Here is an 18,267-nt window from a genome sequence, read left to right as displayed (position 1 = left end):
CTGTGTGCAGCACATGGGCTATGACGTCCTCCGTGGACCTGTTGGGGCGATATGCAAATTGCAGGGGGTCCAGGTTGATGGGGAGGGAGGAACAGATGTAGCCCTTCACTAGCTTCTCAAAGGTTAACCTTCTGTAGTGTGGTAGTCTAAAAAAAAAAGTCCTGCATTATTTTTATTTTTTTTATTGATCTTTTTCCCCCTCCTTTTTTCCTCCGATTATCTCCCATCCCAATGTTAGCCGTTATGCCAATTCCCAATCCCCTTCCTGGTCGCTGTGCACTTACCCCCCACAATCGGTCTGGGAGAGTGGAGGCTACCACGTGCTTCCTCCGACACCCGTCCAGCCAATCAACCGCTTCTTTTCACCTGGCAGTGCGGATTCTCACTGAGAGGGCGTAGCGTGTGGAAGGATCACACTATCCCACTTAGATCCTATCCGCGCTTAGCAGGCGCCCCGACCGAACTGTAGGAGTCGCTGTTTACAACGACCCGGACCCACCCCGCCAGCTTCTCCCACCCTCTAATACTGCCAATTGTATTAGTGTGAACGGCCAGCCAAGCTGGTGACAACCCCGGAGCTGTGAGCTGGATTCGAACAGGCAAATCCAGCCGCTCCGGGGTTGGTGACGAACGCAAAAAAGTCCTGCATTATTATTATTATTATTATTATTATTAGTGAAAGGGTTAAGGACTGTTAAGGACTAGTTAGACATGGTGGGAATCACGATACGATGTGTGTGTGTGTGTGTGTGTGTGGGGGGGGGGGGGGGGTGCATGCGTGCGTGGACTACTGTACTATTACAGGTATTGAAATGAACAATGCAACTTCCTTATGAAAAAAAAAATAGATTTGATTTTTTATGAATAATTAAATATCAATACTTGGCGTCCCTGTATCGATACAGTATCGCCACGCAAAGTATCGCGATACTACTACGTATCGATTTCCCCCCCACCCCATTGTCTGGCATGCTCAACTAATAGAAAGATACCTGTGCTATATGTCAAAATATAATCGTGAGATAGATGACATGACTGAACCATTCCATTTAACCCCCACTCAGCACCACTCAGAGTCAGCACTAAGTCAAATATGAACAGCCCAAAATGTGTATATGTGACCTATATGTGATCTATAGCCCTTAAAACCTTCGTGCATCCCACTAAAACACTGCACACTGTGTACCCTTTGGGACGTTTTATGTCCCATGTACTTTACATGTAATATATATATATTTACTTATGAATTTCTTTAAAAAAAAAATTTATGAATACCATTATTAACTTCAGTCCTCAACATACATATAAAATATTCATTCATTTTCAGGATTTTAACCCCTTAAATACCAGTTTGTGTGATTGATGCGTGGCTTATTTTCAAGACAAAAAACACTAAGGGTTAATTATTTTCCATCCCATAAATGCTAATGTCATTCTTTTTGGGGTGGGATTATGAGAGCCTGGGGTGTCGAAGATTGGCAAAAAAAATAAGTTTGATACATAAAAATGTTTTGTGCAGTGACACAGTCTATAAAACACTGCACGTTGTGTACCCTTTGGGACGTTATATGTCCCATGTACTTTACATGTAATATATATATATTTACTTATGCATTTCTTTAAAAAAGATAATTATGAATACCATTATTAACTTCAGTCCTCAACATACATATAAAATATTCATTCATTTTCAGGATTTTAACACCTTAAATACCAGTTTGTGTGATTGATGCATGGCTTATTTTCAAGACAAAAAACACTAAGGGCATGGCTCCTCCAGCCTCTTCTTCCATAAGAATTTGGGCGAGGGCTTCAGCAGCTGTGTATGTACGTGCTCTTCTCATCTTGTCAATTGCATTAATGACAGCGAACAGACTATTACAATTGATATGGGTGTACGTGTACCTTCGATAGCACCTGTGTAAACAAAGTAGCCCCCCTCCCCACCATTGTTTTGGGTCACTTTGGGTGCAAGGCTTTGATCTCTGTGCATGATGGCACACACACACACACACACACACACACACACACACACACACACACACACACACGCACACACACAGTGCATGTGAAGGGTCACTTTGGGTGCAAGGCTTTGATCTCTGTGCACGATGGCACACACACACACACAGTGCATGTGAAGGGTCACTTTGGGTTCAAGGCTTTGATCTCTGTGCATGATGGCACACACACACACACAGTGTATGTGAATGGCACACACACACACACGACTTCATCCACCTGAGACAATTTAGCAGTATCGGATTTCACAAAAGCAACTACTCTTACTGGGGTCCTCTCAAAATAACATAACACATTCAAACATAAAATCATTGTACAATCAGAATAAAACAATACTTCCATGCACATTGTACAAGCAACAACACCAAAACAAAGAATAATAATGACAGTGAAGATAGTCATTTGTCTGTCTACACATGGATGAAGCTCCACAGAAGTGGAGAGGTGACAGAGGTCCCCAACTCTCACCTACTGTACCACCACACAAATACCCTAATTTGAATAAAAGAAATGTCATACAATTATTTCTTTCTGTAAAATCGCTGTTCTCAATTTATTTTTGAAACTGGTCTTACTGGTAATATGTGTTAGATGTAATGGCAATTTGTTCCAGTTTGACATAGCTCTATATACATTACAGTTTTCTTGAATGAATTCGTTTTGGGTAGTGTAGTGGAAGTGTGAATCTTTCCATAGCTGCATCATGTCTGGTATTATAAACATGTTGATCTTTAGTATGTATCATCTATATAACTCTCAAGGTACAGATATTTCTACCAAAGAGGATGATGCTACAAGCCAGTCTGTGTTCCCCCCTCAACCATGACAGCCTGGCATGCATCCCTTCCACACTGTCCCTCATTGAACAGTGAAGGGCCAGGCGGGCAGCTCTGTTCTGAGTCAGTTGGATCTTGTTAAGCTCTTGTTTTGAGGCACTAGACCAGACTGCTGGACAGTAGTCAAGGTGGGATAAGACTAGGGATTGGATTACTTGTACTATTGTCATTTCTGTTAAGAAATAGGACACCTTCTAATGATTTAAATGCCTCTGCTCATTTTGGCAACCAGCTTATCAATGTGAGTGGACCATGAAAGTGTTTTGTCAAGTGTGACACCCAATAATTTGGCCTCAGTAACCTGCTCAATCATCACTCCTTGTCAAGATATGATTAGCTTCTGGTTTATTTTTAAAGCATGCTTGGAGCCTAGTAACAGACCCTTTGTTTTTGAGATATTCAATTTGAGCTTGTTTTCAGAAACCCAATTCGTTACCAGCATCAACTCACTTTGGAGGACTTTGCTAAGCTCCGCAGTCTTGTCTGCTGATGCATACATGGTAGTATCATCAGTATACATAGCCATAGACACATGGCAGATAATTTGTGAATATGCTGTATAGGAGAGGTCCTAAACAGCTCCCCTGTGGAATTCCGCATTGTAGTGATCTAAAACTTGACATGGTACCGTTAAATAAAACACACTGTTGTCTATTAAATAAATAACTTTTCATCCAATTGATAGCTGATGTTTTAAATCCATAAGCAGATACCTTTGTTAGTAGCAACTCATGATCTATTAGATCAAAGGCTGCACTGAAGTCCAATAGTACAATGCCCACCATTAACCTTCTGTCAATCTGTAACCATTCATCTGTTAGTTGTGTTAAGGCTGTACATGTTGAATAACCCTCTTTATATCCATGTTGGAATTCGGTGTTGATGCTATTTTCTGAGAGATAGCGCTGAATCTGTTTAAATACAACACCCTCCATGATTTTGCTCAAAACAGGCAGGATACTGATAGGTCTACTATTTTGTCCATTAAAAGATTCTTTGGTATTTGTTGGTGGAGGAGTGACCTTCGCCACCTTCCACATCCAAGGTCTATCCCCAGGCCATCAGGTTGCTCAACGAACAATAACACTATGCAACAACCATCAAATGCACTCACAGCACACACATCCACACGCACACACTCACTTTAAACAAACAACTCACGGCAGCACCCACTCTACACACTTTAGAACACCTAAACACACTTTATATTTATTGGCAAAGAATTTGCACTACAACCCATACATCAGTACACCTTACTGTAAATTGTACCTAAATTGTACCTCATCCCATTTCTGCTTTGCACTATATAGTATATTGTATATTAGTATTGTATAGTATATTGTATGGTAACTCAGTTACTTCTATTCTGCATTGAACATTGTACATATGTACATACTGAACACTTGTGTCTACGTACGTGACTTCTATTTTTTACTTGCTATACTTATTTTATTTCATACTTATCTTTTTGTCTAGCACAGTCTCTGGAGCGTAACAGAAAGAAGCATTTTGTATAAAAGTATTCTGTACTTCTGTATGACAACTATTAAAGAAACTTGAACAAGGAACAACACCTTCATTCACACTTAAATTATAGTTATAGTACTATACATATATTATTTAACCATGATATAATACTTTAGAAAATGTATCCATGGTATAGTACACTCGTGTAATGCTTTATAATTTAACACTTGTTGTAAGGTTTTTACAACTGTGATTGATGGGGAGAGGATAACGATGGCTCCAGATTCACAGGAAGAGCTCTTTGGCGTACTGCTGTGACATAGTCTCTGCTTCCCCCTAGTGGTGAATAATACATTTCCAGCTGGTAAAGAGCTTAGGGCATTTTCAAAGTCAAGTCAAAGTTATTTGTCACACACACTATATACAACCCCCATCCTAGACTGTGCAATCAATAAATATCAATAAAATCAATAGAAATAACGGCATGGGATGAGATAACAGGTGAGTTTAACCTGGCGTCAGGAGAGGAGCGCACAGCGGCTGAAGTGAAAAATAAATGGGCTCATGTGAAATCGGAGTTTAAAAAAAGAATCGCAAAACACAGGAGAGAGATGCTGGAGTGGTATTGGTTTCTGTTGAGATAGGGAAACGCATCTGGGGAGGGTGCCTTGATGCGCACGTGCCCGAGGTAGACAGTACCTGGACATGTGGTGGCACAGGGTTTGAGCGTCTGGTCCGGCTCCTCGGTACACAATCAGCGATGTCTTCCAGCAGTAACTACAGTACTATAGATTTTATAAATATATAGCCTACATGAACGGAATGGGATGTGCTGAGAGCAGAATGTAGATGTGTCCATTCTATTCCACTATAGCTATATCCGTGCGAGTTGAGTTTAGTTCTTATTTATTTATTTATTCATATATTTAGTCATTTGCTGTGTTTGTGTAGTGCTTTTATTTATTTATCATGAGGCCTCGTTGAGTCATGACTATGAATGTAAAACATAATTTTAATGATACAAATATTGTCTTATTTATTATTATAATAATTATTTAAATCCGAGGATGTCTGTAGAATCGACGTGAACGCAATCACCATGATTTCTCCTAACCCTTAAGTACACTGCGCACACAAGTCTGTCCTATCTACGACTGCTCTTCCTCGCTCGTATGCTGACGCTCTCTGATAGGCCACTGACGCGTTTGCCCAATCCGTGACGAGCTGTGTCTTTGCCCATTTCCACGTCAAACAGCCTGCAAACTACCTGGCGTTCTATCGCCATGCTCTAAGACAAACTCTAACCGTAACCAACTTCGAAGAGTGCCTAAGCTTAACCAGTGTAGAAACAGGCGTCGGCCAATCAGAGAGCGTCTCCGAGAAATGCGGCTTGGTTTCGTAATCACGCGGGACCGGTCGTGTCTATGCCTTCTACAACGCTGTTCGGTTTCCGGGTTCCTCTGATTGGCCGCTGACCTATGCTATTACACCCCCTTTTACACTCTCGCGCATTACGCCCCCCTTTACACTCTCGCGCTGTGATGTGCCAGCGGGGCGATGCAGTGGTTTCTCCCCGGCTTCCGTGCGCCGCGCTGCCGCCGGTTTGACTCGGTCCAGCTCCAGCAGCAGCGGCCGTCTTCCACCGCCTGCGGTATCCTCCCTCCGAGGCGGCTCATTCTTATTATTATCCCCCATTGTTCAGGTCGACATGGTCGCACAAACACCCGTTGGAGGAGTAGTGGGGGAGAAGAAGAGGAATATTTTTAAATAGCAAGAATTATCGACTGGCAACTCTGTGCTCGTGAATGAATGAATGAATGAAAACTTTATTTAACAGATTGCAGAATGGGTACAATACAGTACGGCTCAATACACACAATTGTTAAGGGGATGCAGACCTGAGAAAGACGTTTGTCTTGTTTACATCAGGGTCCCCCTGTTTACATCAGGGTGCAGCTGCAGCTGCTGGTACTGTATGGAGAGAGAGGCACACAACAACAGACAGACAGCCGGTTTCAATCACTGAGCTGTCTGTCTGTTGTTGTGTGCCTATCTCTCCATACAGTACCAGCAGCTGCAGGTATGACGAGCACAGAGTTGCCAGTCGATAATTCTTGCTATTTAAAAATATTCCTCTTCTTCTCCCCCACTACTCCTCCAACGGGTGTTTGTGCGACCATGTCGACCTGAACAATGGGGGAGAGAGTGTCCTCTGTGTGATCTCAGTCCTACTCGCTCTTGGTCAGATTCTAGTCTGCCTTACACCCGGAAACACCGTTCGACTTATAGATGTTCGTCGTCGCAACGACGGCCCACCCCTTTCTGGTTGTCATGTGCCGCGTTGTCATGACAACTGCGTTAACCTTTAACACCATTAAACTTTCATTAAGATGAACCTCTCTCCCTCCTGCTCTGGGCCTACAGTACACTCTAATCTCAGATGTTCTTACAAGGAATGTCAACAAACAAAAAAATCCACTGGTCACCGTTCTATCACCGTCTTCCATGCACATTTCGATCACCGTTTTAGCTGTGGTCACCTCCCCCCAATCTATACATCACATACATTGAAAAAGCACCCCAAATCCTTCAATGTGAAAGTAGAGATTGCGAGGAATCCGAACATACCAGCTACGTCATGCTAGCTCACCGGCTTTGTCACGCTAGCTCACCGCCTACGTCATGCTAGCTCACCGGCCACGTCATGCTAGCTCACCGGCCACGTCATGCTAGCTCACCGGCTATGTCGTGCTAGCTCACCGGCTACGTCAGGCTAGCTCACCGGCCACGTCATGCTAGCTCACCGGCTATGTCGTGCTAGCTCACCGGCTACGTCGTGCTAGCTCACCGGCCACGTCAGGCTAGCTCACCGGCCACGTCATGCTAGCTCACCGGCCACGTCATGCTAGCTCACCGGCTACGTCGTGCTAGCTCACCGGCCACGTCATGCTAGCTCACCGGCTACGTCGTGCTAGCTCACCGGCCACGTCATGCTAGCTCACCGGCCACGTCATGCTAGCTCACCGGCTATGTCGTGCTAGCTCACCGGCTATGTCGTGCTAGCTCACCGGCCACGTCAGGCTAGCTCACCGGCCACGTCATGCTAGCTCACCGGCTACGTCATGCTAGCTCACCGGCCACGTCATGCTAGCTCACCGGCCACGTCATGCTAGATATGGTCCAGCACGCTTGTTTACAGTTTACATACGATTTCTACAATTTGAATCAGTCGCACTGCAATCTGTCCTTCTCTCTCTCTCTCTCTCTCTCTCTCTCTCTCTCTCTCTCTCTCTCTCTCACACCCCTCTCTAGGGGGTGGTCTGGAGGGGGGCTGAGTCTCAACTTGGGGGTGGTCTGGAGGGGGGCTGTGACTCAACTAGGGGGTGGTCTGGAGGGGGGCTGTGACTCAACTAGGGGGTGGTCTGGAGGGGGGCTATGCCTCAACTAGGTGGTGGTCTGGAGGGGGGCTATACCTCAACTAGGGGGTGGTCTGGAGGGGGGGTGGTCTGGAGGGGGGCTATGTCTCAACTAGGGGGTGGTCTGGAGGGGGGCTGTGCCCCCGGGGAGGCATTTGTAATTTCCTGCAACATTAAAAAAAAACGTGAAGTACAGTGTATAAGGTTGCTCAATAGTTTAACATTGAACACGAAAACACACACACACACACACACACACACACACACACACACACACACACACACACACACAGTGTAACAAAGGAACGGAGGACCGAGCAATCACGTATTAGACAATGATGAGTCTGTCTGTAAGCCCCAAGCTTTCATTTACTTAAAAAAATCTAAATGTGCATGTTGTCATAGCGGCTCTGCGCCCCTATACCATTGTTTAGGGAAAGGCCCGCACACACTACTCAAGGGAGGCTGTTTTTCCTGGACGAATGCATGATTCCAGCCAGAGAATTTGTAAGAATAAATGGACTTGGTTTCCACAGCTCTGGTGTGGGATTCATTTTGGGTTCAAGAGAGCGGGAGAGAAGAGCCGGTCAACGTGAGCGAAACCGCTACGTCAGCTGAAGGACCGTCTCGTTTTCCTCCACCACCCGGCCAATATTCTCATCCAAGTGCTGAAAAGCGCTCAGGAGAGGCTCTGTGTTTTGGACGAGACAGAACTGCTTGCCTCCACCGTCCGCACCCTTCGGTGGCTGCGTTTCTCTCGCTCATCATCCTCTTCTCTCTCCTCTGCCCTTATTTAGCTTTTTTTTAAAGAATCGGCTGTAGACTAGCTTGATTTTTGGCACTCGATTGCTTGAATGGGTTGAGGAGGCAAAAGGCTTCACAAGCGAATGAGCCGTTTCCTCAGTCTCCTCGGTCTTCTCGGTCTTTTTATAGACGACGCAACGTTACCAGATGCCTATTCCAGTCCGGGAGGCACGGCACGTTATTGCAGGCTGTAGTTTCATTTCAAACTTTTACTTAAAACCGAGGTTGCCCTCGTTCACGTGGAGTGTGCATACAGAAATAAGCATATAAAAGCATAACAATAAGACAACAAGGCGAGACAAAAATAAGGATAACATTAAATTAAAACACGTACAACTTGATTGACAATGGTTTGGAGATTGAGGTTTTAAACTCTGCAACAGAGGGGGGGGGGGGGTCTCAAGCGTTAACCCTTCCACTACCACACTACCAAAGGGTTAACCCTTTCACTGCGACAATACAGACGGTTAACCCTTTCACTGGCATACGACAAAGGGTTAACCCTTTCACTACCACACTACAGGAGGTTAACTCTTTCACTACCACACTACAGATGGTTAACCGTCTGCAGTGTGGTAGTGAAAGGTTAAGTTCAAATTTCTTTATAAATGTTGAGCGATTTGCAGTGTCTAATTTCCCACGGGATAATAAAAGTATTTCTATTCTATTCTATTCTACAGAAATACAGGATACTTTTGTATGAAATGCTTCTTTCTGTTTTGCTCCTGAGAGTGTGCTAGGTAAAAATAGATAATTATAATAAGTATAAAATAGAAAGTCAAGTGTAAACAAGACACAAATGTTCAATATACATATGTACAGTATACAATGCAGAGTAGTTACAATACAATGTAAATGGGATGAGGTCAATGGGATGAGGTGCAATATACAATGCAGAGTGTTTACAGTGTGTTTACAATACAATATAAATGGGATGAGGTCAATGGGATGAGATGAGGTAGCTTGTGGTGCCACCTTGTGGTGGTAAGGTAAGGTGCAATGAGTTGCCAATAATATAATATATAAATATAAAGTGTGTTAGTGTCTAAAGTGTTTAAAGTGGGTGCTACAGTGAGTTGTCCATTTAAAGTGGGTGTGTACATGTGGGTGTGTGTGCTGTGAGTGTGTTTGATGGTTTGTTACATTGTGTTAATTGTCACTGAGCATCCTGATGGCCTGGGGATAGAAGCTCTTTCTGAGTCTCTCTGTGCTTGCCATGAGACTCCGGTATTGCTTGCCTGACTGCAGCAGTTCAAAGAGGCAGTTGTTTGGGTGGCTAGAGTCTTTTATTATTCTCTTGGCCTTATTCTTACAACGCTTGTTGTAAATGTCTTGGAGAGTGGGAAGCCCACCTCCAATTGTGCGTTCGGCTGAACGGGCCACTCTTTGCAGTCTGCTACGGTGTTGTGCGGTGCTATTCCCAAACCAGGAGGTGATATTGCTAGTCAGGATGCTCTCTATTGTGCATGAGTAGAAGTTCTAAAGGATCTTCTGACTCACGTTGAACTTCCTTAGGCGCCTAAGGAAGTAGAGGCGTTGTCGTGCTTTCTTGACTACACTGTCAATGTGTGTGGTCCATGTCAAGTCCTCGGATATGTGGACTCCAAGGTACTTAAAACTGTTCACTCTCTCGACCGGTGCCCCGTCGATGCTGAGGGGGCTGTAGTCCCTGACCCCCAACCTCCTAAAGTCCACAATCATCTCTTTTGTTTTGCTGACGTTCAAGGAGAGGCTGTTCTCCTGACACCATCCCGCCAGAACCTCGACCTCTTCCAGGTAGGCCCTCTTGTCGTTTGCAGAGATCAGGCCCACCACTACTGTGTCGTCAGCGAATTTGATGATTGTGTTGTTGTTCCGCTGTGCCATACAGTCGTGTGTGTACAGGGAGTAGAGGAGGGGACTCAGAACACAGCCCTGGGGGGCCCCTATGTTGAGAGTGATGGATGAGGAGGTGCAGTCTGCCCGTCAGGAAGTCCAAGACCCACTGGCAGAGGTCATAGTTCAAGCCCAGGTCACTGAGCTTGGCTATGAGTTTGGAGGGGACTATGGTATTGAATGCTGAGTTGTAGTTGATGAATAGCATTCTCACATAGTTCCCCTGCCTCTTGTCCAGGTGTGATGCTGCTGTGTGCAGCACATGGGCTATGGCGTCCTCCGTGGACCTGTTGGGGCGATATGCAAATTTCAGGAGGTCCAGGTTGATGGGGAGGGAGGAACAGATGTAGCCCTTCACTAGCTTCTCAAAGGTTAACCTTCTGTAGTGTGGTAGTCTAAAAAAAAAAAGTCCTGCATTATTATTATTATTATTATTATTATTAGTGAAAGGGTTAAGGACTGTTAAGGACTAGTTAGACATGGTGGGAATCACGATACGATGTGTGTGTGTGGGGTGCGTGCGTGCGTGCGTGGACTACTGTACTATTACAGGTATTGAAATGAACAATGCAACTTCCTTATGAAAAAAAATGATTTTATTTTTTATGAATAATTAAATATCAATACTTGGCGTCCCTGTATCGATACAGTATCGCCACGCAAAGTATCGCGATACTACTACGTATCGATTTCCCCCCCCCCCCACCCCATTGTCTGGCATGCTCAACTAATAGAAAGATACCTGTGCTATATGTCAAAATATAATCGTGAGATAGATGACATGACTGAACCATTCTATTTAACCCCCACTCAGCACCACTCAGAGTCAGCACTAAGTCAAATATGAACAGCCCAAAATGTGCATATGTGACCTATATGTGATCTATAGCCCTTAAAACCTTCGTGCATCCCACTAAAACACTGCACGTTGTGTACCCTTTGGGACGTTTTATGTCCCATGTACTTTACATGTAATATATATATATTTACTTATGAATTTCTTTTACATTTTTTTTTTATGAATACCATTATTAACTTCAGTCCTCAACATAGATATAAAATATTCATTCATTTTCAGGATTTTAACCCCTTAAATACCAGTTTGTGTGATTGATGCATGGCTTATTTTCAAGACAAAAAACTAGGGATGTCCGATATTATCGGCCGACCGATATTATCGGCCGATATCGGCAGTAAAATGTGATATCGGAAAATATCGGTATCGGTAAAAAAAAAAAAAAAACAATAACATTTTTTTTTTTTTTTTTTTTTTTTTAACATTTATTTAACCTTTATTTACCCAGGCAAGCAAGTAAGAACCAATTCTTATTTTATTTATTGTCAAAAGTATGCATGTTGGTTTAAAATGTTCATTTTTACTTTTTTAATGATCATATTTTGCACAGATAATGCTTACATTTAGAAAGCCTTTTGAATGCATCCAGTGAAATTATTAGTTACCTGAAATTATTCCGTTTTTTGGGGGGGAAACCCTGCATATATCGGTATCGGTTGATATCGGTATCGGTATCGGTATCGGAAATTGGAGTTGGACAATATCGGAATATCGGTATCGGTAAAAAAGCCAATATCGAGCATCCCTACAAAAAACACTAAGGGCATGGCTCCTCCAGCCTCTTCTTCCATAAGAATTTGGGCGAGGGCTTCAGCAGCTGGTTATGTACGTGCTCTTATCTTGTCAATTGCAGTAATGACAGCGAACAGACTATTACAATTGATATGGGTGTACCTTCGATAGCACCTGTGTAAACAAAGTAGCCCCCCTCCCCACCATTGTTTTGGGTCACTTTGGGTGCAAGGCTTTGATCTCTGTGCATGATGGCACACACACATACACACACACACACACACACACACACACACACACACACACACACACACACACACACACACGCACACACAGTGCATGTGAAGGGTCACTTTGGGTGCAAGGCTTTGATCTCTGTGCATGATGGCACACACACACACACACAGTGCATGTGAAGGGTCACTTTGGGTGCAAGGCTTTGATCTCTGTGCATGATGGCACACACACACACAGTTCATGTGAATGGCACACACACACACACGACTTCATCCACCTGAGACAATTTAGCAGTATCGGATTTCACAAAAGGACAGTTGTGACTACCAATACTTTATAGAATTGATCCCTGTTTAGTTTATTTAGGATCCCCATTAGTTGTTACCTCAGTAACAACTACTCTTACTGGGGTCCTCTCAAAATAACATAACACATTCAAACATAAAACCATTGTACAATCAGAATAAAACAATACTTCCATGCACATTGTACAAGCAACAACACCAAAACAAAGAATAATAATGACAGTGAAGATAGTCATTTGTCTGTCTACACATGAATGAAGCTCCACAGAAGTGGAGAGGTGACAGAGGTCCCAACTCTCACCTACTGTACCACCACACAAATACCCTAATTTGGATTAAAAAAAAGTCATACAATTATTTATTTCTGTAAAATCGCTGTTCTCATGTTATTTTTGAAACTGGTCTTACTGGTAATATGTGTTAGATGTAATGGCATTTTGTTCCAGTTTGACATAGCTCTATATACATTACAGTTTTCTTGAATGAATTCGTTTTGGGTAGTGTAGTGGAAGTGTGAATCTTTCCATAGCTGCATCATGTCTGGTATTATAAACATGTTGATCTTTAGTATGTATCATCTATGTATATAGTTTCAAGTTTCAAGTTTCTTTAATAGTTGTCATACAGAAGTACAGAATACTTTCATACAAAATGCTTCTTACTGTTACGCTCCATAAACATATAGGCACTCTCAAGGTACAGATATTTCTACCAAAGAGGATGATGCTACAAGCCAGTATGTCTTCCACCCTCAACCATGACAGCCTGGCATGCATCCCTTCCACACTGTCCCTCATTGAACAGTGAAGGGCCAGGCGGGCAGCTCTGTTCTGAGTCAGTTGGATCTTGTTAAGCTCTTGTTTTGAGGCACTAGACCAGACTGCTGGACAGTAGTCAAGGTGGGATAAGACTAGGGATTGGATTACTTGTACTATTGTCATTTCTGTTAAGAAATAGGACACCTTCTAATGATTTAAATGCCTCTGCTCATTTTGGCAACCAGCTTATCAATGTGAGTGGACCATGAAAGTGTTTTGTCAAGTGTGACACCCAATAATTTGGCCTCAGTAACCTGCTCAATCATCACTCCTTGTCAAGATATGATTAGCTTCTGGTTTATTTTTAAAGCATGCTTGGAGCCTAGTAACAGACCCTTTGTTTTTGAGATATTCAATTTGAGCTTGTTTTCAGAAACCCAATTCGTTACCAGCATCAACTCACTTTGGAGGACTTTGCTAAGCTCCGCAGTCTTGTCTGCTGATGCATACATGGTAGTATCATCAGTATACATAGCCATAGACACATGGCAGATAATTTGTGAATATGCTGTATAGGAGAGGTCCTAAACAGCTCCCCTGTGGAATTCCGCATTGTAGTGATCTAAAACTTGACATGGTACCGTTAAATAAAACACACTGTTGTCTATTAAATAAATAACTTTTCATCCAATTGATAGCTGATGTTTTAAATCCATAAGCAGATACCTTTGTTAGTAGCAACTCATGATCTATTAGATCAAAGGCTGCACTGAAGTCCAATAGTACAATGCCCACCATTAACCTTCTGTCAATCTGTAACCATTCATCTGTTAGTTGTGTTAAGGCTGTACATGTTGAATAACCCTCTTTATATCCATGTTGGAATTCGGTGTTGATGCTATTTTCTGAGAGATAGCGCTGAATCTGTTTAAATACAACACCCTCCATGATTTTGCTCAAAACAGGCAGGATACTGATAGGTCTACTATTTTGTCCATTAAAAGATTCTTTGGTATTTGTTGGTGGAGGAGTGACCTTCGCCACCTTCCACATCCAAGGTCTATCCCCAGGCCATCAGGTTGCTCAACGAACAATAACACTATGCAACAACCATCAAATGCACTCACAGCACACACATCCACACGCACACACTCACTTTAAACAAACAACTCACGGCAGCACCCACTCTACACACTTTAGAACACCTAAACACACTTTATATTTATTGGCAAAGAATTTGCACTACAACCCATACATCAGTACACCTTACTGTAAATTGTACCTAAATTGTACCTCATCCCATTTCTGCTTTGCACTATATAGTATATTGTATATTAGTATTGTATAGTATATTGTATGGTAACTCAGTTACTTCTATTCTGCATTGAACATTGTACATATGTACATACTGAACACTTGTGTCTACGTACGTGACTTCTATTTTTTACTTGCTATACTTATTTTATTTCATACTTATCTTTTTGTCTAGCACAGTCTCTGGAGCGTAACAGAAAGAAGCATTTTGTATAAAAGTATTCTGTACTTCTGTATGACAACTATTAAAGAAACTTGAACAAGGAACAACACCTTCATTCACACTTAAATTATAGTTATAGTACTATACATATATTATTTAACCATGATATAATACTTTAGAAAATGTATCCATGGTATAGTACACTCGTGTAATGCTTTATAATTTAACACTTGTTGTAAGGTTTTTACAACTGTGATTGATGGGGAGAGGATAACGATGGCTCCAGATTCACAGGAAGAGCTCTTTGGCGTACTGCTGTGACATAGTCTCTGCTTCCCCCTAGTGGTGAATAATACATTTCCAGCTGGTAAAGAGCTTAGGGCATTTTCAAAGTCAAGTCAAAGTTATTTGTCACACACACTATATACAACCCCCATCCTAGACTGTGCAATCAATAAATATCAATAAAATCAATAGAAATAACGGCATGGGATGAGATAACAGGTGAGTTTAACCTGGCGTCAGGAGAGGAGCGCACAGCGGCTGAAGTGAAAAATAAATGGGCTCATGTGAAATCAGAGTTTAAAAAAAGAATCGCAAAACACAGGAGAGAGATGCTGGAGTGGTATTGGTTTCTGTTGAGATAGGGAAACGCATCTGGGGAGGGTGCCTTGATGCGCACGTGCCCGAGGTAGACAGTACCTGGACATGTGGTGGCACAGGGTTTGAGCGTCTGGTCCGGCTCCTCGGTACACAATCAGCGATGTCTTCCAGCAGTAACTACAGTACTATAGATTTTATAAATATATAGCCTACATGAACGGAATGGGATGTGCTGAGAGCAGAATGTAGATGTGTCCATTCTATTCCACTATAGCTATATCCGTGCGAGTTGAGTTTAGTTCTTATTTATTTATTTATTCATATATTTAGTCATTTGCTGTGTTTGTGTAGTGCTTTTATTTATTTATCATGAGGCCTCGTTGAGTCATGACTATGAATGTAAAACATAATTTTAATGATACAAATATTGTCTTATTTATTATTATAATAATTATTTAAATCCGAGGATGTCTGTAGAATCGACGTGAACGCAATCACCATGATTTCTCCTAACCCTTAAGTACACTGCGCACACAAGTCTGTCCTATCTACGACTGCTCTTCCTCGCTCGTATGCTGACGCTCTCTGATAGGCCACTGACGCGTTTGCCCAATCCGTGACGAGCTGTGTCTTTGCCCATTTCCACGTCAAACAGCCTGCAAACTACCTGGCGTTCTATCGCCATGCTCTAAGACAAACTCTAACCGTAACCAACTTCGAAGAGTGCCTAAGCTTAACCAGTGTAGAAACAGGCGTCGGCCAATCAGAGAGCGTCTCCGAGAAATGCGGCTTGGTTTCGTAATCACGCGGGACCGGTCGTGTCTATGCCTTCTACAACGCTGTTCGGTTTCCGGGTTCCTCTGATTGGCCGCTGACCTATGCTATTACACCCCCTTTTACACTCTCGCGCATTACGCCCCCCTTTACACTCTCGCGCTGTGAAGTGCCAGCGGGGCGATGCAGTGGTTTCTCCCCGGCTTCCGTGCGCCGCGCTGCCGCCGGTTTGACTCGGTCCAGCTCCAGCAGCAGCGGCCGTCTTCCACCGCCTGCGGTATCCTCCCTCCGAGGCGGCTCATTCTTATTATTATCCCCCATTGTTCAGGTCGACATGGTCGCACAAACACCCGTTGGAGGAGTAGTGGGGGAGAAGAAGAGGAATATTTTTAAATAGCAAGAAATTATAGACTGGCAACTCTGTGCTCGTGAATGAATGAATGAATGAAAACTTTATTTAACAGATTGCAGAATGGGTACAATACAGTACGGCTCAATACACACAATTGTTAAGGGGATGCAGACCTGAGAAAGACGTTTGTCTTGTTTACATCAGGGTCCCCCTGTTTACATCAGGGTGCAGCTGCAGCTGCTGGTACTGTATGGAGAGAGAGGCACACAACAACAGACAGACAGCCGGTTTCAATCACTGAGCTGTCTGTCTGTTGTTGTGTGCCTATCTCTCCATACAGTACCAGCAGCTGCAGGTATGACGAGCACAGAGTTGCCAGTTGATAATTCTTGCTATTTAAAAATATTCCTCTTCTTCTCCCCCACTACTCCTCCAACGGGTGTTTGTGCGACCATGTCGACCTGAACAATGGGGGATAATAATAAGAATGAGCCGCCTCGGAGGGAGGATACCGCAGGCGGCGGAAGACGGCCGCTGCTGCTGGAGCTGGACCGAGTCAAGCCGGCGGCAGCGCGGCGCACGGAAGCCGGGGAGAAACCACTGCATCGCCCCGCTGGCACTTCACAGCGCGAGAGTGTAAAGGGGGGCGTGCTAGCATAGGTCAGCGGCCAATCAGAGGAACCCGGAAACCGAACAGCGTTGTAGAAGGCATAGACGCGGACCGGTCTGTAGGACCCCTGCATGTCTGTAGGACCCCTGCATGCCTGTAGGACCCCTGCATGTCTGTAGGACCCCTGCATGCTTGTAGGACCCCTGCATGCCTGTAGGACCCCTGCATGCTTGTAGGACCCCTGCATGCTTGTAGGACCCTGCATGCCTGTAGGACCCTGCATGCTTGTAGGACCCCTGCATGCCTGTAGGACCCCTGCATGCCTGTAGGCTACTAAACGCTGTATTGTCTCAAGGCTGGTGTATGAGTTACCGCTCTGTGCTTTTTTACCAAAACTTGTTTTGTAAACCTGCATTGTACACTACAGTGAGATTGTGCTATAACTACTCTCTCTCTCTCTCTCTCTCTCTCTCTCGCTCTCTCTCTCTCTCTCTCTCTCTCTCTCTCTCTCTCTCTCTCTCTCTCTCTCTCTCTCTCTCTCTCTCTCTCCTCTCTCTCTCTCTCTCTCTCTCTCTCTCTCTCTCTCTCTCTCTCTCTCTCTCTCTCTCTCTCTCTCTCTCTCTCAGGTGACAGACTTTGGTTTTGCCAAGCGTGTAAAGGGTCGGACCTGGACACTGTGTGGCACTCCAGAATATCTGGCCCCAGAGATCATCCTCAGCAAGGTGAGCCACTGTGGCCACATGACAGCCTACATATATATTACATTACATTTTCTTTTCTTTTCACACTCTAACCCTGTCAGACGCAGAGAAGCTTGTCCATGCCTTTGTCTCCTCAAGACTGGACTACTGTAACGGACTCTTCATCGGGATTCCTGGCAAGAGCATCCAAAAACTGCAATACATCTAGAACAGCGCTGCCAGGATCCTGATGAGAGTCCGTAAACACGATCACATAACCCCCATCCTCCACTCACTACACTGGCTCCCCGTCTCATCCCGGATCAACTACAAAATCCTGATACTCGCCCATAACTGCATAAACGGACACGCACCCCTCTACCTTCAGGAAGTCATCACTCCACAATCCTCCACCCGTACCCTCAGATCTGCAGGTAGCCTGCTCCTTCGGGTCCCCAGTACT

The 18,267-nt window shown here is 43.9% G+C and overlaps 1 protein-coding gene across 1 annotated transcript in view; it reads left to right on the top strand.

The window, feature by feature from the left end:
• LOC311231459 (cAMP-dependent protein kinase catalytic subunit alpha-like) overlaps positions 1-18,267 on the top strand; it is a gene marked incomplete at its 3' end in the record, with an annotated part of 58,420 nt that overhangs the window by 25,695 nt on the left and 14,458 nt on the right. Inside the window, exon 7 of the mRNA XM_084318059.1 lies at positions 17,751-17,846. Within this exon, the coding sequence (XP_084174185.1) occupies positions 17,751-17,846 (96 nt within the window). The remainder of the gene's footprint in view (positions 1-17,750; positions 17,847-18,267) is intronic.

The sequence above is a fragment of the Notolepis coatsorum genome (genome assembly GCF_963971535.1).
Source record: "Notolepis coatsorum genome assembly, chromosome: 7".
In the NCBI taxonomy this organism is placed as follows: domain Eukaryota; kingdom Metazoa; phylum Chordata; class Actinopteri; order Aulopiformes; family Paralepididae; genus Notolepis; species Notolepis coatsorum.
Note: the sequence above shows the minus strand (reverse complement) of the source record. Positions and strands in the feature narration are given on the sequence as shown.